The 21,380-nt window shown below is 35.0% G+C and overlaps 1 protein-coding gene and 1 long non-coding RNA gene across 12 annotated transcripts; both read right to left on the bottom strand.

Moving 5' to 3' along the window:
- Positions 1–22: 22 nt before the first annotated feature.
- Positions 23–10,781, bottom strand: LOC108606535 (troponin I). Of its 11 annotated transcripts, none has more exons than XM_017996725.1 (9): positions 10,661–10,781; positions 8,957–8,992; positions 7,981–8,109; positions 7,662–7,785; positions 4,724–4,824; positions 960–1,003; positions 757–898; positions 456–498; positions 23–198 (listed from the first exon to the last, which is right to left on the bottom strand). In XM_017996725.1, coding segments are annotated over exons 2-9 (600 nt in total). In that variant the 5' UTR covers positions 8,972–8,992; positions 10,661–10,781; the 3' UTR covers positions 23–196. The 11 variants fall into 11 exon arrangements, with proteins under 11 accessions (XP_017852214.1, XP_017852213.1, XP_017852206.2 ...); XM_017996724.1 differs by lacking the exon at positions 4,724–4,824 and adding an exon at positions 6,943–7,043 and having other exon boundaries at positions 10,661–10,780; XM_017996717.2 differs by lacking the exons at positions 456–498; positions 4,724–4,824 and adding exons at positions 6,121–6,221; positions 8,324–8,522 and having other exon boundaries at positions 10,661–10,779.
- LOC108606537 lies at positions 8,679–8,885 on the bottom strand. The gene is made up of 2 exons (XR_001915458.2): positions 8,808–8,885; positions 8,679–8,738 (listed from the first exon to the last, which is right to left on the bottom strand). It is a non-coding gene; the product is annotated as an uncharacterized LOC108606537 (long non-coding RNA).
- Positions 10,782–21,380: the final 10,599 nt, after the last annotated feature.

The following is a 21,380-nucleotide window of genomic DNA, read 5'->3' on the forward strand; positions in this document are numbered from 1 at the left end:
CTTTTTATATATACACGTATGCTTCAGATATATAATTATATATATTTATTGCGCATTTGAATTCTGAATTATTATTGTTTAGGGCGGGAGTCACGGGTACAGTGGACACTACGTGGGCGTGGACACTTAAGCTTCGGCCTCAACCTCCTCCTTTACCTTGGCATCGCCGGGTTTGCCCTTGGACCAGTCGGGTTTCTTCTGCAGGGGTAGACAAAAAATATTGTATGAATAAATAAACTTCACAATAAACGCGTTCGTTAACAATTACAAACAGTTGGACGCAAAGAGATATTGGTGCTGTGGGCACTACAAGAAAACACTACTACATACATACATACTAACAAATATGGCAGTGGAGACATATGTGTGTGAAAGAGCGTGAGATAGAAAGGAAGAGTGTGTGTGTGTGAACTTTGGTGCTTAGTTTAAAAACACACACAATTACACATTCTTACACTTTTTGGCTGTCTTTAGAGAGGAGGCATCTTTTATCTTTTTCTATATGGGCGCGTACAAGTTCAAGATACGAGTTTCAATTTACCAGTTATAAGTATTGTTTAAAAGTAAGTTCGTTAAAGTAACAGTAGATATGCATAATGCATTGATATATGTTATCAATCAATTGTTATAGATATCTACTGTAGAGGGCACAAGCAATTGCCAAAGTTAATAAATCTTTTTTTTTTTTAATTGAAGCAAAACTTTGGCAATGCTTGCTTTTCAATTAAATTGCTATTTGCTTGCTATTGTTCGTACCTCCTTCTCTTCCTCCTCCAATGTGAATTCCTTCTTCTTGACGACCTTCAATTGGTTGCGGAAGTTGAATTCAGCGGCCTTCTTCTGCAGCTTGGCGAATTTGTTTTCGTATTTGGAGACCTTCTTCAGAGCTGGCTTAACGCTAAAAGTTTATAAACATTATAGTTCAGCGTGCTATATATAGTAATATGTGATATACTTACAACTTGCCACGAAGATCGTTAACTTGGGCATTGAGATCGTTGATCTGTTGAAACACAAAATGCGTATTAAATAAAGCTTGGCATTGCTTATGTTTAACATTTATATAAATTCACATTTCTTTTTTTTTTTTTTAACTAAAGTCTACTTAAATATCAAAATCAAAATGCAGTTAAAGCGGGGTACAAGGTTCAAGAGGAAGGTGAGAGGACAAAAGTACTTTTTGTTTTTATTTTGTTTGCTCTCAGATGCAAAAGTTCAGTTATACACTAGACATGCATACACAACAAATATGTACAGTTAGTTTGCATACATATGCATGCACATAGGCACATGCATGTGTGTGTGTGTGTGTTAAAGCTAACGGCAGTCTACGGCGCGCAGTTTTTGCAATATTTAAATAAATATAATTATATGACCACAATCACAATACACATGCGTTTCGCTGTCTGTGTCTGTGCGTGTGTGAGCTATGTGTGTATGTGTGTGTGTGTGGGGCATGCAAGCTGTGGCATTAACATTGCTGCAGTGCTGGGCTTAACTAGGCTTGCTTTTGCTTTTTTTTATTATTTATAAAAAATTCTTTTTTTTCATTTGTTTTGTTTTTTTTTTTTTTTTTTGAGAACAGCATAACATCCAAATGCCGATTACTTTTGCTTGAGTTAAGCTTCATTTATATAATTTGTTTATTGCTAACACACACATTGAGAGAGAGAGAGAGAGAGACATATAGTTCGAGTGTGTGTGTGTGTGTGATATTCACATAGTTTTATATATAAACAATTGAAGAGCGTACGTTTACTGGATCTGGTTGGGCTGAGGTACTGCACAGCTTTAGGCACATACATACATATAACATATTGATTGATTGATTGATTGATTGTTCGTTCGCTAACTGGCTTGTTTTGTGTTTGTTTTGCTTTTCCTTCGTATATACTTAACAATTTGTTTGTTTGTTTGGCCTTTTAACGACACTTTGCTTTTATTTAGATTTTACATATCGGTGATGTGACGGTTAAAACAAAGCAGTTAAGGCTGATTAAAGCGCCTCTGGCTAACCTCAGCACAGTTCGCAATTAATTTCAACTACATAACATATTTTATTTTATTTTATTTTATGCACAAGTAATTCGACGCTTGGCTTTGTATGCTACTCAAATTGCAAATAAAATTTGTTAAAATAATTTTCTTTAACTTTTTTTAAATTCAAAAAGCAAGCGTCATTAGACAGCTAGATAGATAGATAGATAGAGAGAGAGTGTGTGAGCGAGAGAGTTTACAGTTATATATTGAAGAGAGTGCGTCGAGCTTAAGAGTTGGAATTTAGGTATTTATTTTTGTTTTTTTTTTTTTTTATATATAAAGGTAGGGTATACATGTATGCAGGTCTGCTAGGCTGTCGATGTATGTTCATGTGCGTGTGTGTGTGTGTGTGTGACTTTGACAAATGCACATGCTGCTTGATATAAAAAAAAACTATTGCCTACATTTGTGCGCATCGTGCATTTAAGGCGCCTGCATATGCATGTGTGTGTATATATGTGTGTCTGTGTGTGTTTGTATGTAAGTGACGCGACAGCGAAACAAACAAATTATTTTATAAAAATATTTGTAATATAAATTCAGTTTCAATTCAAGTAAAACACACACAAAACAAAGTCAGCAACAGTTTTTGTTTGTTAAACTCAAGTTCTTGGTGCAGATGTGCATGTGTGTGTGTATTCGTGTGTGTGTCTGTCTGTGTGTGTAATCAAAGTGCATAGCTAACAGTTTGCTGTTGCTGCAAGTCAAGTTTACTTTGGTGTCGCTACTTAAGCCTTTTCAACAAGTGAAACTAAAAGTGCTTACACACATGCATGAGTCTGTGTGTGTGTGTGTCTGTGTGTGTGTGTATGCATGTGTGCGCGTGTTTTAAGTGCAGCAAGCTGCATTGCTTGAAAAATTGCTATTTTAAAACTTTGGCTAATTGAGTCTAATAGACTGTTTGATTGACTGACTGACAGACTGACTGACTGAGTGACTGACTGATGAGGACTTAAGCCTCAAGGCCAGACTGTGGTTAACTGGCATTTGCAGTTGAAAGCTTGTTTAAATGTCATGAGATTGAAACTGTTATCGATACGACTGATTGGCTTAAAGTTAATTTAAATTAATCGATTGCCAGCGGTTGCAGTGCGGCAATTTAAAAAACACTTTGATTGATTTGTCTGTATTTGTGGTTGTGAATGTATTGAATAGAGCTGTCAAATGTTATCGATACGATCGACAACTCCACTATGTATATGTATGTATGTGTGTGTTGTACGTGTGTGTGTGTGTGTGTGTGTGTTGATGATTAACAACGGCATTAAAACTTTGTAGACGAAAAAAAATGTATAGAATTATTCGAACAAAGAGTAGTTAAGAATTAAGAAACATTTAAATGTTCTTTTGTTGTTGTTTTTTTTTGTTTTTTTTTTCATTTTGTTGTATATGTATATACGTATAAAGTGAGCAAATTAAGGAAACAGACACAAGAATTCTAGTAATAATAATAAATCGAACTCAATTAAACTATTATTATACACATACATACACCAGATTGTGTACATATACATACATATTTATAATTATCAACACTCAATTTTTTGTTTTGTTTCGATGCAAGAACTCAAAATTCATTTCAAAAAAACATTTGCTACTCATAACAGTATTTTTGTCCAAGTTTTTTGTTTTTTGTTTTGTTTTTAAATTTTGTTGCAGTACCTCCCAGTCTTTTTTCCTGACTTCGTATTCCAGATCCCATTTCTGGCCTTCACAAATATACATACGCTCGTAATACTCTTCGCAAATCTCTTGCAATTCGCCTGTAAAAACACAGTTGGTTTTTGGGTTTGTTTTTTTTATGTTGACTCATTACTACTTAGCTTAGTTAACTTATTTAATTTATAATGCATGATAAACTTTCAAAAGTCGTTTTTGTTATAGATTTTGTTTATCGATACAATTTTAATGCAGTCGCTGCAGCTTCATTAGATGTTATGTGTTCGAGATAAGATTTTTGATTTTCGCTTTAACGATTTTCAAATATTTTGATATTGATTTTGATTTACTTTTTAATGGGGGGCGCAACGTTTAAGGTCTTAGAAATGTCTGTTATGGTGGTGGTATTATGGTATCTTTGGTTTTAATTTATTTCTTGTTTTTGGTATTTTGGGAAATTGGGAAATTTCGTTTATTTTTCCCGTTTCAAAGCACGCGCGCCGATTTTGCTTAGCATCGTGCGCATTATATAGTATTTATATATATGACCATAGGCAAAAATTTTTTTATATATGTTTGTAATTTCTTTGATTAATAATTTTCTATATTTTATTGTTTTTTTTTTTTTTTTTTGTTTCTTGGCAGAGCGCGGTTAAGAACAATATCAAAAATTAAGGCTTAGAAAGACAGAAAGAAAGATAAAAAAAAAAAAACAGAAGTATGGCGCAGAAAAAAAACAATAAAAGAACTTAAAAAATAGTCAAAAAATTTGATTAAAATATCAAAGGGGCAGCAGTAAAAAAATTAAATATTAAGATTACGATCAAAAAATTGATTATTGTTACTGTTTGTAAATATTTGTTGTTGCTGTATTGTATTTATTGATTTCAATTATTTAAATTTGCATTCGCACTTTTGTGTTTTTTGTAGGTGTATAACGGTATAAAATAGATAGATATATCTTTGATTTTATTTTAATTCTTTTTGTGGGTGCAATGGCAATAGAAATTGATTTGGAATTTACCTCTTGTGCTTTGACTTTCTGCACGTGCTCTAAATCAAATTTATCGCCTTCCAAACTGTAAAGACGTTGCCAATATTGTTTGCATATTGTTTGCAGTTCGGCTGTTATCGTTATCGATCGATTAACGTATAATATATTCGTTTTGTTTTTAACGCGCGTGTGTTTGTGTGTGTGTGTGTGAAAGAGACGCAGTTGGTTGCGCAATTAAGAAAGAGATAGATAGATAGAGTTAGGAATAGATAGTTGTGTATTTTTTTTAGTTTGTGTTCGTGTACAGACAGTTATAGAGAGAGAGAGAGAGAGAGAGATAGAGAGAGAAAAAACGCGCGTTGTATTTCATTTTGGTTTTGATTGTATCAGAAAAAGAAAAGTAGATACATTATAATATTAATATTGAGACAGTTATTTAGTTTATCACCTACAAAAATTGCATATACATAAATACATAATAAGGTGCTTTGCTTTGTTTTTCTTTATATAAATTCAGTTTTTTTTTTGTTTTTCAGTGAATTGTTTTTTTTTTCAGTGTAGTGCGCTTAAGTAAAGTTTTTATCATGAGTTTTGGTTTTGTTGTGGTGTGTGAGAGATTTGTTCGTGTATCCCTAAATAATAAAAATATACTCGCTTTTGTTTGAGCCTACGCATTACTCGTTGTTTGTTTACTCGTTACTCGTTGTTCGCTGTGTGTTTAGTAAGAAGCTTTGGCACAAAATACAAAAAATTACGTAAAAATGTGTACAACAAAATACTTAGTAGCCAAGCTTTTGACAAAAAGCTACAAAAAGCAAAAAATTCGTATATATATTTCATATATTGTTGCATTTTTAGTAAAGGCGACTGCGATTAGTTTCGGTTCACACCCAAAAGGGCGTTACCTGAAGCTGACAAGGGTTAAAAATTAATAGCCAAAAAATTTTTTAATTGCCCAAAAGCTCAACAAAATACGATTGTTGAACAATTTTGACTGAGGTCTCTGGTCAAAATACAAAAATGTATCAAAAAAAAAAACATAGTATAGGTTTTTTTTTTGTTTTGGTTGGGTTATCTACGTTTTGTTTTTTTGTTCATCTACTAAACTGAGGCTACGACTAAAAAATACACACAGCAGAAAATTGTACGCCAATTGGCGTTTTTGTTGCACTTTATATTTTCATATATTGTTGGCAGTGCGGCAACAAAAATCAATGTGTGCGACAGAGACAAATGCAAAAAGTATTGGATTATTAACAAAGACTACCAAAAAAAAAAAGATAATACAAAGCAAATTGTTTGCTTCAGAATTTTGCTTGAAAGTAATTTTTGTTTGTAGTTGTTTCGTTTGCTCGCACAGACTACAAAGAACGAGTGAGAGAGAGAGAAAGAGAGTGTGAGAGAATAGTTAATGGGAGAACGCTTGCCTCAAATTCCTTTCTGGCTACCTCGTGCTCGACATCATATTTCTCAGATTCCAATTTGAGTATCTTATTGTAATAATCCTGACAAACTTTTTGTAGTGTATCTGCGAATTGTGCAAAATGTCTTGAGTACTTTGTGAGAACTGCCAGTAGTTGAGATTTTTCCATACTAAGTGTAACTGTGTGTGTGTAAGTGTGTGTGCTTGCTTGTGTGTGTGTGTGTGTGAATGGGTGTGTGGTAGATGTAGAACAACTTCCCAAAGTAAAAGAGTTTTGACCTAAGCAGTCTCAGAGACAGAGACAGAGAGAGCTAAAGTAATTACCAGAAATAATTAAAAGCTGGAGTTGTAATTACAGTTGTGGGGGGTTATAGCTTCGACTTTTGGGCATTTTATCATTAATTTGTTGTTTGTGGTTTAAGTGTGTGAGTAGTGTGTGTTGGCTTTATACATATATATACTATATAACATATATAACATATGTATATAGCGTATATAGCTGCTGTACAAGGTTAAATTGTACGACAGTTAAGTGTATTATACAGGAGTCAGTGTTTTAAATATATATATATAGAAATATATAATAGAGAAAGAGAGAGAGAGAGAAGAATAGATAGAGATAGACAGCTAGTGTGTGAGAGAGATAGAGACATTGCTGACAGAAGGTTGTTGTTTGTTTGTTTTTGGTTTTGCTGCTATAGTTAAGCGTTAAGTAATATATATATGTATATATATATATATATATATGGGGTTTTGATTTTGATATATAGTTATCGTTTCATTTGACAGAGAGCAAGTTATTTAATATATATGTGTATATGTGTACCTCAACATCCTTGCGTTTAACAACATACTCAAGATCATATTTCTGGTCCTCCAATTTACAAATCCTGTCATAGTGTTGCTTGATCAGAGATTTCAGTGTTTCTGTGTATGTGTGTGTGTGTGTGTTGGTGTGTGCGTATGAGCATGTGTGGGTGGTGTATATGTGGATTCCGTAAGAATTGGCAGCATGACAAAAACACACAGACATATACATATATAGATTTGGACATGGGCGTATTGTATATGTATGTGTGTGTGTGTAGATGTGTATTATATATATAGATATATCAGACAGATAGAGGGTAGGGGTAAAATGGATAAAGAAAGAAAGAGACATAAGTAAATATATATTTAAAAAAAAAAAATAGACTGACAATGAGTGTGCGTAGGTGTAGGTGTGTGTGTGTGTGTATAGCGCAACTTTTTTTTGTTTTACTTTTGTATGTGTGTGTGTGTGTGTGTGTTTATATGATAGATGAGCTTCTTGTAGAATTTAATGTTTATGCCTTAATTTCATTTTATGCTTTACTTTTTCACACAAAAAGTTATTAACAAATAAGCAGCAAACAAATTTCGTAGTTTGCTGCTTATTTTTATTTTCACATATATGAGAATATATATATATGTGTTATTACTTTCGGCTAGTTTATTTATTTATAGCTTGTTCTTTATATACTTCGTTGAAAATCGTTCGAATTGTGTGGACCATAATGAACTCACCTTCGCTGGCATCGCTGAGATTTCTGGGGCTGCCGCAACGTTCTTCAATGATGCGTCTACGTTCAGCCGCTTTGCGTTCCTGTTCTTTCTTCAATTCCTCAGCGGCTTTCTTGCGGAGCAACAACTGCAAACAGAGCAAAGAGAATTCATGTTAACATGCTCTGTAAATCTGTAAATCTGTAAAGCTTGCAAGCGTTAAGTTAACATGCTGTAAAGCAATGGCGCACTGTTTACTGTTTATCGATAACTAACGATCGACTGTCATCCAGCATAATAAGCAGCTGTCGTTTGCGCAAAAGCGAGATCAATGTTAACTTACCCGGAGTTTCTTCTTCCTTTCTGGGGTCATGAAACCCTTCTTGGCCTTCTTAGCCTTGGAGGCTTCCTCCATGCGCTTGCGCACCTCAGCACGCTTGCGCTCGATCTCAGCCTGCTTTGCCTTCTTAGCCTACAAACAGGAATTAAAAAGTTTTGCGCATTAGTTTGGCTATCGCGAATGTTAAAACATTTAAACACATAGATGTGATGTTTGTTGTTTTCTTTTTTTTTGCTTTTTGGAGTTGGGCGAGGGCAGACTTTCAAGTTTGGAGCGAGGACATAATGCTGGGCGAATGCCGCCGTGCGTGAGAGCGGCCACACGTACACCGGTGTGTGTAGTGTACCTCCTCGGCCTTCACTTTGGGATCATTGGGATCCTTGGGCGGGCCAGCAGGTGCCGCTGCTGGGGCCGCGCTTTTCCATTGGCCGCTGGGCGCTGCCGCTGCCGGCTTTGCCATTAGCGGCTGCTGCAGGTGCCGCCGCTGCAGGTGCCGCTGCTGCTTTACCGTTAGCCGCTGGCGCCGGCGCAGCTGCTGCCTTTTTCTGCAAAAAGAAAAGCATAAATTAATATTAATATATTTTGAAAAATAAAAGAAGTAAAGTAAATTGGACAAAGCACAGCGCACACAGCATAAAGAACGGACAACAAACTTTTGGACAATCGATTACAAATAAACATAGATAGATAGATTTGTGCACTTGTTCTTTATCCACTGCAGTTGTCGACAATCAAATAAAAAGCTGCTGCTTGTCTCTTCACTGTAAAAGCAAATTGCAATTGTTTGTTTTGTAAGCCTAAAGCATTTTTATAGATTTTATTGAACTTACCTTAGTTACAAGTCCAGCGCTGTTTGTAGCCGTTGCCGTTGCCCCAAATACACACAAAACTCTTGTAGATTTTTAACTGCAAGTGGGGGGAGGAAAAGCAGTTAGCACTGGATTTTTTACAGGTTATGTATAGCCGATACTCACCTCACCTCATCATCAGCCATTTTGATTTGTGTTTTGATTTACTGCAAATAGAACAAAAACAACGAACAATCAAACGATTTGTAGCGTATACAAAGGTAGCTGACAGCAGCTGGCTGCTATGACATCATTTTATATAGCTACACATACATATATATGTATGGTGTGTGTGTGTGTGTGGGTGATCAACAGGCTTCATAAATCCAAAATAAATGGCTGTCTAGTTAATGTTAAATTTGTTGTTGTTTTTTTGCAGCACAGTGCGTATGCGCAATAATTACGTATACGCCACAGCTGAACACGCTCCGTATATGGGAGGCACTGTCGATCACACACACACACACACAGAGTGAGAGAGAGAGGTAGAGTAGCAGAGCATGCGCTCACGCTCTAACAAACGTTTGTGCGCTAAACTGTGCGAGCGGGACAGCCTGCTCCTTAGTTGCTTGTTATTGTTTTAGCGCTCATTGATATCCAATTACACAGCACAGAGAGAGAGAGAGAGCGCGCGCGCGCAAGAGGGAGAGAGAGAGTGAGAGCGCCTTTGCTTACGCATTAACCTAATGTTGGCTAAATCATAAACTACAAATACTTCATATAGTTCGACTTTGATATTGGCATTGCCTAACAATTAAATGGGTCAAACTCTTCTAACTTGTTTAAAGTTTTAAGCAAACTGAACAAACATTTTTGGAAAATGAATTTTCTTCAGCCATTTGTTGCGCTATAAATTGTTTCTAATTATAAATGATTTACATATACAATGTATATGTAGAAAAATCATTTTTAGTTCAACTAAGCAAAGCTGGCACAATTTTTTGCTATGCATATTAAATTAAAACTTGTTAGCTATATTTTTTAACTTGATTGAAAATATTATTATATATATAAATTTTTGAATTTTTATATATTTTTGCATTTTACTTTAATGATTTGTCTGCGACTGCGAATTAATTTATTTTGCTCTTTGGTCTAAAGTTGAGAAATATACACATATACATATAGTTATATATATTAAATATATGCGCATATATGCGTGCATTTGTCGTACGTGTGTGTGTGTGTGTGGCACAATTCTATTTTGGTAGCACTTTGTACGAGTCGAAAAATAAGATTTGAAACAAATTTAAAAAAAAAAAGAAAATAATACAAAGCTTTAGCTTTAGCTGATTTGTACTATACATATATATATACATGTGTGTATATATTTATATGTATTTATAGCTTTTGCACGCACGCACACACGCACACACACACACACACACACTCAGAAACAGTTGAACGCATTTGGCTTACATAAGCAGCATTTGCGTTCAATAAAATACAAAAATATGTAAAAAAAAAAGTTGTTAATAAATTTCAAAAAAATATATAAAAAGCCTGCATATGTGTGTGTGTATTTTGTTTGTAGTGTATATATCCTTAGAGCGCTGGCTTGTCGTATATTTTGTTGACACTTGAAACACTTAAAAAAATTTATAGAAAAAAAATGAATTGCACACAACAACAACAACAGAAAAAAAAAAAGAAGTTGATTGTTTTAAACTTTTTTTTGAGAGGGAAACTCCTTTTATAGTTTGTTTTTTTTTGGATTGCATTTGTTTTTTTAACAATTTATGTTTTATGCTTTATGTTTATATTTTATGCTTCGTTGTTCGTTTTGTTGGTTGCTTGCTTGGTTGGTAGGTAGGGTAGTCCAGCAACCCACTCACCTTCAAGGAATATGAAAAAAAAGGCAAAAAAAATTGTGAGCGTTGCTGTCGATCACACGAATCGGTTGATACTGAACGACACAAAAGACTGAACGGTCCGACGATCCACGGCAGACTATATTCTAGAGTTAGGCCAAGCGAATGATACAGATATCAGAATCACACACACACGCATACACACACACAGACATGCCGCCCACCTGCCCGTCCTTCAGCCAAAGTGGCAAAGTGTATGGCGCCGCCGCTCTCTAACAAAAGAGAGAGAGCTGCACAAAAGAGAGCAAGAGCGAGAGCGGCGATCGTGTCTGTATCTGGGCGCGTTGGCTAAAAATAGTTGCCCGAAATCGAAATGGATACCAAAAAAACATTATGTTAACTAAATTGTTGTTGTTGTTGTTTATTGCTCAGAGCAGCAGCAGCAGCAGCAGCAGCAGGCAGTGGCTGCAAGCGTCGCCCACTGGCAACACTTGGAGAAACACACACACACACGCACACCAATACACACACACACAGTTGTAGGCTGCGTGTATGCGTTGTAAACGGAGCCGCTTGGAATTTCAAATGCATGTTTTAAAAATAAGTTTTTGCTCCAGTTGATATAGCAAAGAGGAAAAAAGAGAGAGAGAGAGAGAGAGAAAGGCAAAGCAAAGCATAAAATCAAATAGCCGACGGCCATTTGCCATTTGTGTTGTCTCCTAAGGCGCTATGCAGTTAACCAGGGCCACCAACAAATGTATACCGGTGTATTTAGCAGCCCTGCATTATTATAAACTTTGTTTTTGTTTGCCTAATGCCAAATAAATTGCTAGAGGTTATGTTAAAAATATGTAAAAAAAATATATTATTAATATATTATAAATCTATGAACTATAAATTGACTTGAAGCCAATTAATTTAGCAGCAGCAGCAGCTTTGAATTTAAAGCTGCATATTTTACTTTAATCAAAGCGAAATGTTCTTTCTCCACTTTAAAGCAAACGCAACAAATCAATCTTTATGCATTCCATTTGTTTACCAATTGCTACATATTGACTCAATCATATCAATTCTAAATTTACTCATGCATTCATTTTAATTTCAATTGAAAGCAATACAGAGTTTTGCGGAAATTTAGTTCTAAACTAAAATTAAATGCAACTAGCTAGTCTATATGTATGTAAGCTGTCGATGACGCTGGCAAACGCTGCGTATGAGCAATATATTGGCAAATACAACAGACAATCAAAAGGCAAAGCCAAGGCAGGCAGACAAAATAGTTAAATCTACAACTACAGCTACAGTTGCTATAGCAATATATAAAATATGCGCATTTAATATATTATATATATATATATGTGTATAATCTGCCTTGCAGCTAAAGCTGAAAACTAAAATTGTTTCATAGCATTAAAATGTTTTTATGCCTAACAGATACAGCTACAGATTATGTATATATATATATATATATCTATATATGCGTGGGCGTATACTTGGCGCAATGTAAACTTTTGCTGTTGAAAACAAAACGCTGCTTGCTAAAAAGTTTTCCTAACTAGAAAACAATTTCAAAACATTTTCGAAATTTTAACAAAAAAAAAAATAGAAGAAAATAGCAGCAAGAAGAATTTATATTTGCTCTGTGTGTTCGTCTCTTCCTTTTAGTTTATTTTTTTGCTTTGTTTTTAGCATTGGCATACATATGGCTTTAAATAGAATACAAAACAACAACAAATTCAGTTCAATTTTGCTCATTTGTTGTTTTTAAAGGTATTAAATATTTAGCATATTTTTATGTATTTACAACTGTCAAAAAGGCAAAGAATTTAATTTCGCATATTAATTTTAATTTAATAATTATTAATTTTGCAATCAGCAACTGTTTCAATTTTTATGTCTTTCATTTAAAAATTTCGAAACATTTTTTTTTTTTGTTTAAACAAAATTTGCAGCAGTCGCATATTAAATGCTTTGGTGCTCTGGCAACAAAAAATCTTTTTTGTTTATGATTTTCTATTGCTGCTGTCTATGTCTGTGTGTGTGTGTGTGTGTGTGCTGTGTCTATTTTTGAAGGCGTTGAGCATCGTTTGAAGAAAATGTTTCATTGCAAGCAGCAGCAGCTTTTGCCTTTTGCCAGTAAATGGCCAATGAAATTTATGAATTTTCTTTTCACACTTTCCAACAACAATAAGCGCGCGTGTGTGTGTGTGTCTATAGTTTGCCTTAGTATTAGTGTATATTATTGCTGTTGTTGGTTTTTGTCAATTGTCTATTTTTAGCATTTGGCAAAACAGGAAACGGCGGCGGTCGGCGAAGCGGGCAGAGCATCAAATGCGAGCACACACACGCACACACACACACATGTATAGAGATACTTATGGTATATGCTATGTATATAGAGTGTTAACTATTGGGAGCAGCATTGCTAGTGCGTCAAAGCAAAACAAACGTCATAAGTTCACACACACACACACACACACACACATAATTTTGGAGCCAGCGCATTTGCTGCGGCGTCTCTCTCTCTCTCTCTCTTTCTCTTTTGCAGCTACCCCCCTCTGCCGTTGCCATCTTATGCAAAAGTGCAAGCCCATTGGCCTTGCAACATCTACCTGACAACAATGCAACAACAACAACAACAACAGCAACAACAACGGCGACGTTGACAGCGGCGTCGGCGGCGGCGGCAGCTTCATTAGCATCAGCTTCATTATCAGCAAATGCCGCTGGTCTGACCCATTTTAACATGTATATAGTATATATATATATATGCTATATATACTATATATACTATATATGTCTAATATTGATGACGTGCACAGACTGCAAGCTGCCCCAATGTGGCAGCAGCACATTCGGTGGCTCGCTCGGCTGAGTGCAAGGGGCAGGCAACTTGCACCAGTTTTCGCCAGCTGCACGCTGCTGGCAATGAGTATCAGGAAAGCGCCAAGGAGAAAAAATAAAAAACCAACCGCGTGTGGAGAATTCCCAGAGGTAAGTTTAAAATATAAACCAAAAATATAAAGTTGATTTAATATAAAAAAAATTGCAAAAACATTTGAATTAGAACATAAAGGATACATTTCAGTAAAGTTAAATTAAATTACCACAACTAATAAATAAAATAAAATATAAAAACAGTTTACATAGCTGCAAAATTCAAATAAATAACACACAATGAATATAAAAAGCTATTTATAAAATATATATAAAAATAAACTAAAAATGTTTAAAAACTATAGCCAATAACTCTTTCAATAAAAATTGTAAGAAATAATAAAATAAAAAAGTTTGTTAATAAAGTAAATAGCAGCAGCTTCAAAATTCAAATAAAGAATACACAAATATATATAAATAAAAATAATATATATATAAATATATAAATAAAAATAATATATATATATAAATAAATCATTAAAAAACTTGCAACTCTCTCAATAAAATTAAACCAAATTGTAAGCAAATAAATAAGCACAACTTAATCAATAAATTAAAAACTCTTTCGAATAATTAAATAAAATAAACACAACTTAATAAATAAAATAAAAAGCATAAACACAAATGGCAAGACAATAAAATAAACATAAATAAATAAAGTTTACTTTACATTCATTTTACTTTTGATATAAAATATATTAAAAAAAAGTAAAGCAATTTCTTTAATAAAAAATATTAGTTTTTTAAATTGCAACTAAAGCTGCAACTGCTGCTGCCGCTGGCGCTGCTGCTGCTGCTGCTCGCTTTAGCAAAATTAATTGGATAAAAGAAATTCTACTAATCCGCTTAATAGGAAATATATGAAGCAACCTACGCAAAGTTCATTCCTAACTGGTGCATTTGCAACTAGTTCGTAGCTCACGTTGTTGCGTGCGTTTTTGTTTGTTGTTGTTGTTGTTGTTTTTTTGTCGCTTTTTTTATGCAAACAGCGTCAGAGCTTATGAAGGACGCGAACGCGTTTGCGTTTGCCTAGAGAGAGTTATATGCCAACGTCGACAGTCTGACGTTAGCACACACACAAACACACACACACACACCTAACCCCAACCCTTGTTATAGCCTGCAACTGGCTTTGGCATTGCCTTGAAAGCTACGCCTGCCTGCCTTTGGCTTTTGGCTTTGGCTTTGGCTGCGCAGCGAGAGTTTTGTGAATGAAAATTTTGCAACAGAGTCGAGTCGAGTGCACGAGGACGACGAGCGTCATCAATGGAAAGGAAAAGGCAGCGCAGCGCAGCGCTTTGGGGCGTGAGCAGTCGCGTAGGCGTGGCAACAAAAGCTAAAATATAATGAGACTTGCTGCATTGGATAAGCCTGGGATTTGGCATTGAGATGACCATATTAATTTCTCTGGCGCTGCCGCTGACTCTGGCCTCTGCTCAAGTGTCACTGGATGCTGGCGGGGGGGTGGGGTTGGGTTTAAATGCGTATATGTAACACAATATGTTTGCAATTTTGTTGCGAAACACATTCCAAGCAAGCTAATCAACACATTTTCTAGGAATCGCATGAGGCTGGGCTCTGTTGCAATATTACGTTGCATGCAACATGGCAACAAATAATTAATTCGCTTCGCTTCACTTTGCTTTGCTTCATCTTGTTCAATTAATTACCTTTGCCTATAAACGTCAAGGCAAAATTACATACAACACATCAAGGACATGGCAGGACCTCTGCACTGGACTGGACAGGAGCTGAACTTCATTAGAAAGCAATGTAGCAAAATATTCAATTACAAACGGCTGCGGCTACGTCTGCTGCAGTTCAATCGAAACCAAAAGATTATTAAAATTCAATACAAATTTATTGTTGCTAGAGCTTTTATAATTATTGCTCGAATTTCTAAAACATTAAGGCAAAAGTTTAACACAATAGTTAGCAACTAATGCAAATCAAAATATATTTGTATTCTAATTGAATTAAATGAGCTCTAATCATAAATTTCATAGCTCAATTTCTTCACGATAAGAATCTGATCAACAAACTATAATAAAAAAATTAACAACCCATCTGTAAATAATAAACATAAACCTACTTTCCGCACATAGCTCAACTAATTAAATATAAAATTAGTGTTAAAAGCTTAAGGCCCCGTAGCTATAGCTGAAATAATTTGCCTCCGATTACAATTTTTTAGACTTCGCAGCAATTATAAATAAATAATTAATAACACTATTGATAAAATAAATATTAAAACTAATATAATAAAGCCCAAGTCTCTAGGGTTTCATATTATTTTTATAAATTCTTTTCAATAAAACAATAACTAAAGCTATTTGTTGCTCTTAATATAAACATTAATATTTCCTTGATGTGAGCAATGTTTTGACAATATTTTTGTTCTTGTCTTGTTATTCAACAAAAAGTTTTGCTTTGTTGCTTTTTTTGTTTGTCTGCTGCGTAGTAAAAGTTTCACAATATATATATATATAAATATATAAATATAAAGAGTACTTTGAATATTATATATATCAATATTTTGGCTGAAGCTGTTAACGTTTAGTGCTTATGAAGTTCGCAGTTCAAGTTAATGCATTTAAATATTTTTGTGAGTTTGCATTATAAATAATAGCATGATTTTGAAATATTATAAAAAATACTTGCAACTCCCTTAATATATAAAAATAACTTTAAAAAGCTCAGAATTAAATTAAATATAAGATCATAGCATAGACAAAAATAGCATCAAGGTCTGCTCAGTTGCTCTTTAGCTAAATGATTTGTAATCAGTTTATAAACCGTCGTTATCAGGATATTTTATAAGAAAAATAATATCCAATAATTTTTATTAACATTTATATCAGATTAAGGTGTAGTTTATATTTAATTAATAATGGGTTACAATAAATATATTTAAAGGAATTAAATTATGAAACAATTTTTAAAGGTGGATTTGGTAGTAAAATTATATAGATTAATAATATGTACACATCGTACACATTACATAAATATATTAAATACAATTTATCAATCATAAATATTTAAAGCAGATAATTTAACATATTGATTAAACAGTAAAAATACTGTGTATTTATATTATATATTAAATCAGTTGCTGTAGAATATTTAATTTAAAAAATCTCCAACTATTCACAATTTGCATTCTATTGATAGTTATTGCATTTTATTTACTGCTGCTGCAAGTGACTTACTAATCTAGTAGCACTAATTAATTTTGCTAGTTAATCGTTTGCCTGCACTTGAAGCTTCAATTTGCTGCATGTTGCATGAAAGCGGCAGAACGTCAAACGTTGCTGCAACCAATAGATAAATTCTCAGAAACACTCAATATCCTTTCATAGTAAAATATCAAAGAGACTTGCGTCAATGCAAAAATTAATACGAAAAAAATGTATAAATATAAATTAAGTAGTAGTTAAGCAGAAGCTGTCAATGCCATAAGCCCTACCCCCCTCTTGCTCTACACTCTTAACTCATCGCTCGCTCTCTCTCTCGCTCTTATGTGACGCATATGGCTGAAAGTGAAGCTGCAGCTTCGAGTGCCAGCAGCGCATCTAAAATGGAAATGCAATTGAAATTGACTTTGGGTTGTTATGGCAGCATGTGGGGGTTACATACTGGGCAGGGGTTGGGGTTGGGATTGGGCGTGGGGGGGGCGAAAGTTAGATTGGCTGCGAAGTTGCTGCTGCAGCTGCTGGTACTGACCCCGTTTATATTTAGAAGTGGCAAAGAAAGAAAAAAGTACGCACTGAAAATAAATGCGAAGGTCTGTGCGCGTTACATGGCCCAAGCCCCCCCCACCCCCCGCGATATGAGGGAGAGCATAGAGAGTTCAATGGAAGGCAGCAGCAGAAGCAGCAGCAGCAGCAGCAGGTGGGGCCAAAGTATATAGCATAAAGTCCGATCAAGCTGCAGCTGCATCACAGTTCTCTGGGCGTGACTTACGCATATGAGGGGTGGGGTGGGGTGGGTTGGTTCACATATAACGGAAACAGGTGTCTACGTCATAGCATTTGCAGCACATGCATCTCTGATCAAAGAGCAACCTCATCCTGTAGCTTCTCTTCCTCTCTAGCTGCAGTTTTCCGTGCAGTTGGATGCTGAGGCATTTTGTCTGCTCGCCTAACACAGTGACCTAGTGGCGAGGACATGCGAAAAGCGAAAGCGTGACGTCATCGCTGGCATTCATTCACAGGATATACACACATACAGTCACACACACACACATACACAGTCATATATGCTATATATTTGCAGCCAAGGTGCGGCCAAACGCACGAATGAAGCGACAAAAGTTTTCATTGAGAAAAAAGCCGAAGCTTGGCATGGCAGCGACGCCAGCAGCGCTGCCAGCAGCATCCTGACTGCTGCTGCTGCTGCCGCTGCTGCTGCCAGGCGTCGCTGCCTGACGTTTTTGGCTTGGCTATCTGGTTAACATTTTGAAGCGGGCGCTTTGACTAAAATCAGTCGGAAATTCATCTTCAAGCCTGCCAGATCATTCAACAAATAGCTCTCCTCTCAAAACACAAAACAACAAGTTGTTCAATTGTTATAATACACACACACACACACTACAGTACACACACACAGCTAAATATTCTCTTTTTTTTCAAGTGTTTCAAGTGCTTAATAATTTTTTTTTTTCAAATGCTGTCCTACGGGTGAGTTCAACTAATCAAGTTTTAAGCTTGAAATTTGTTTTCTATTGAGATTCTAAAAACTTGACACGTTGAGCTCCTTTGTGCGATAGCCAGTCAACAATTAGTTAATAATTAAAATGAAATATATAAAAGTGTTGCCTGCTTTTGGGCGCCGACTAGGGTAAGTTTTTGAGAAAATTTTGAAATTTACATATATTTAATAAAAGTATTTTATAAGATATATAGCTTTAGTGCAATTTTCATATTCATATCTTTAACAGTCAAAAGTATTTCAAAAGATTTCTTTCTAACTTCATATTATAAATTGATTATTAATAGAATTTTAAACTTGTTTGAACATAAAGTTGCTCACAAGTTATAAAAAATATATGACATTTGTGTATTTTATTTTATTCGCAATATGTTAAAATTGCTTGACTGCAGTACATATTCACATATTCTAATTTTTATTATGAACATAAATTTTCACTTACCTGTACCTGTTTCGTCCATTGCATATCCCAAGAATTTTCCATAATGCTTCAAAATAAATCCTTTAATCATTCGCTTTAAATGAAATCCCACGAATTTTCCATATTTTTTCATTCCCAATAAATTGTTTCCTTTCCAGCAATTTAGTCTTTAACGCTCTAAAATAAAAAAAATAAAGTTACTAATGTATAAAAGGTTTGTTTTCGTCAAATATACAAACTAAATTATTAAGAAATGCTAAGAAATATTTTTTTTTCTTAAACGCAAAACACATTTTTTGTTTTTTGACATTATAAATAAAAATATACAAAGCGCATAACTGTATTGCTTTAACAAATTTGCAATTTTAATAATGCTTTAATGCTAATTTAAATTTAAAATTTATTTGTAAGTATTGAGTATAGTATGCAAAAGTTGCAAAGTTTTATGTTTATTAGTTGCATTTTAGAAAAATTAAAAATTGTGCCTCGTTTGCTGTTTAAAATGAATTGATTATGCTATATATATATATATGCTAAGAATAAGTTAACTCAAAATTGATGTAGCTCAAGCTGGCCAATTAAAAACAACAGGAAAAGTTAGTTATAGTGCACAAAACAAAATGTAAATTGAATTAGACAAAAAGCGCAGCATAAACGCCAAAAAGCATGCGACATCATTTTTGTTTCCAAATTGTTTGGCTAAACTTTTCAAAACGCGCTGTAGGTGTGTCTGTGTGTGCGAGTGTGTGTGTGTGTGTGTGTGTGTGTGTGTTATGGCTGCATGCCAGCAACATGTGACAGGCAGAGAGCTGCGCCAGCGTCAACGTTGGCAGCGGCCGTTTACCCACGTTGCTGACGTCATTGCGAGGTATAAGACACAGCATCAGTGCTAGGGTCAGGTCAGTAGCAAACACAATGAGTGAAGAGAGTGAGAGTTAGAGAGCGCGACAGCTTGGCACAGTGGCCCACTGCCGAAAACGTTTGCGAGACGAAACGATTTGAAAAAAAAAAAAAACACAAAAACGAGACGTCAAAAACGAGGCTTAAGACGCGAAAAGCGACGTCATCAGCGCAAGAGGCTGCGCTTAAGAGTGAGAAAGTGGTAGAGAGCGAGAGAGCGCGCACGTCCTGTGTGGGCAACGACAAGGGAGTGGCAATTGAGTTTTAAGCTTAAGCTGCTGTCGAGCCCACCAAGAAAACATGAAAAAAAACAAAGCAAAAAAAATCTGCGTGTCCTAGATTTGGGGGTTAGCTATTTATAGCCTGCGTAATGCATTTTGCTCTCGCTGCTGCACCCCCTTCCACATATATTTCAGTGACGTAGCATAGCGAAGGACATCGGCTGCAACAATTTGTTGTCTTTTGACATGGCCTCGCAATATTTTGTTGCACCAACACCACGCCCATGCCCCGCAACCACACCCACCACCACGCAGCGCCCCTTTTTTCGCTTAGCAAAGGACACGACTGACGTGAAATCGTTTATGCTGTCAGTGTGTGGATGCATATGTGTGCACATTTAATTACAATGTTATTTCATGAATATTGATTGAAATCGAATTTTTCAATTTGATTTGCATGGCATATATACACCTGGCTTGGTTGCGTGCCGCTTGCCGTAAGACCCTTGCATTAATATTTCATCAAACAAAATATGCGCACTTAACTGCTGTACTCGTTTTTCATATATGTATAGAGGTTATGTCTGAATTGAGAAGTCAGTGCAGACAAGTTAATATAATTACCTTGCATATATAATGTACGCGTTTTGCACTTAAAACGAACTTTAGTTCTGTTTATTAACATTTAATTTGTATATTTTTTAGTTTTCAGCACAATTTGTAGATCGCACAACACACCGCGAATAGAGTTCGACACTTACTAATTAGGATGACACTGTGCATAGATTAGCAGCAGCTTAGCATGATCAGCTTAACATTTTATTTGCTCTCTCTCGCTCTAACTGCATGCCTGAGTTTGCCAAATAAAGTCGCAGTTTGAAAAGCGCCACTCTTAAAATAATAGCGAGGATGACACTGTGCATAGATTAGCATTAGCATGATCAGCTTAACATTTTTGAGAGCGCATTAAATGCATGCCTGTGAATAAACCGCTACTTTAAAAGCGCCAATTTTAAGAGCGCCGCTTTAAGAGCGCCACTTTTAAAAATGCACACCTAAGCATTTATTTTTGCATGTTTTACCATTTTTAATAGCAATTACTTGAAAAATATTACTACTAATATAAAATTTACTTTAGTACAAGCAGTTAGAGAAGCCCATTTGCAATTCCATGTATGGTAAGTTAATCCGCTGCATTAGTTAAGTACTATACTTTGAAAATCTTTATATATAGATTCGTTCACTATTATTATCTACAACTAACACTAGTTTATATGACTATAAGTTTTGGGAATAACAAATTTCTATGCTTAAATCGATTTTGTTGGCTTTACTAAAACTTTTCAAACAAAAGTTTAAATCAATATGTAAGAAAATAACGGTAACTGACGGGTGGGGTGGAGGGTGTGAGAATAGGCCAACAATTGAACGGCAAAAAGGGCAATTACAGCAAATCATACTTAAAAAAAAACATAAAATACATACATGTGTGTGCGTGTGTGTGTGTCTTCAGCTACCTTTTGGCTGCTTTGGAAAATATGGTTTCACAACAGCA

This window comes from Drosophila busckii, chromosome X (genome assembly GCF_011750605.1).
Source record: "Drosophila busckii strain San Diego stock center, stock number 13000-0081.31 chromosome X, ASM1175060v1, whole genome shotgun sequence".
Taxonomy (NCBI): domain Eukaryota; kingdom Metazoa; phylum Arthropoda; class Insecta; order Diptera; family Drosophilidae; genus Drosophila; species Drosophila busckii.

Coding starts and splice junctions, on each gene's coding strand:
- LOC108606535 (XM_017996717.2), bottom strand. Junction 6,222..7,661: donor TCTCAGCGATGCCAGCGAAG/GTGAGTTCATTA, acceptor CACAATTCGCAG/ATACACTACAAAAAGTTTGT. Junction 1,004..6,120: donor TAGCCAGAAAGGAATTTGAG/GCAAGCGTTCTC, acceptor GTGTTTCAACAG/ATCAACGATCTCAATGCCCA.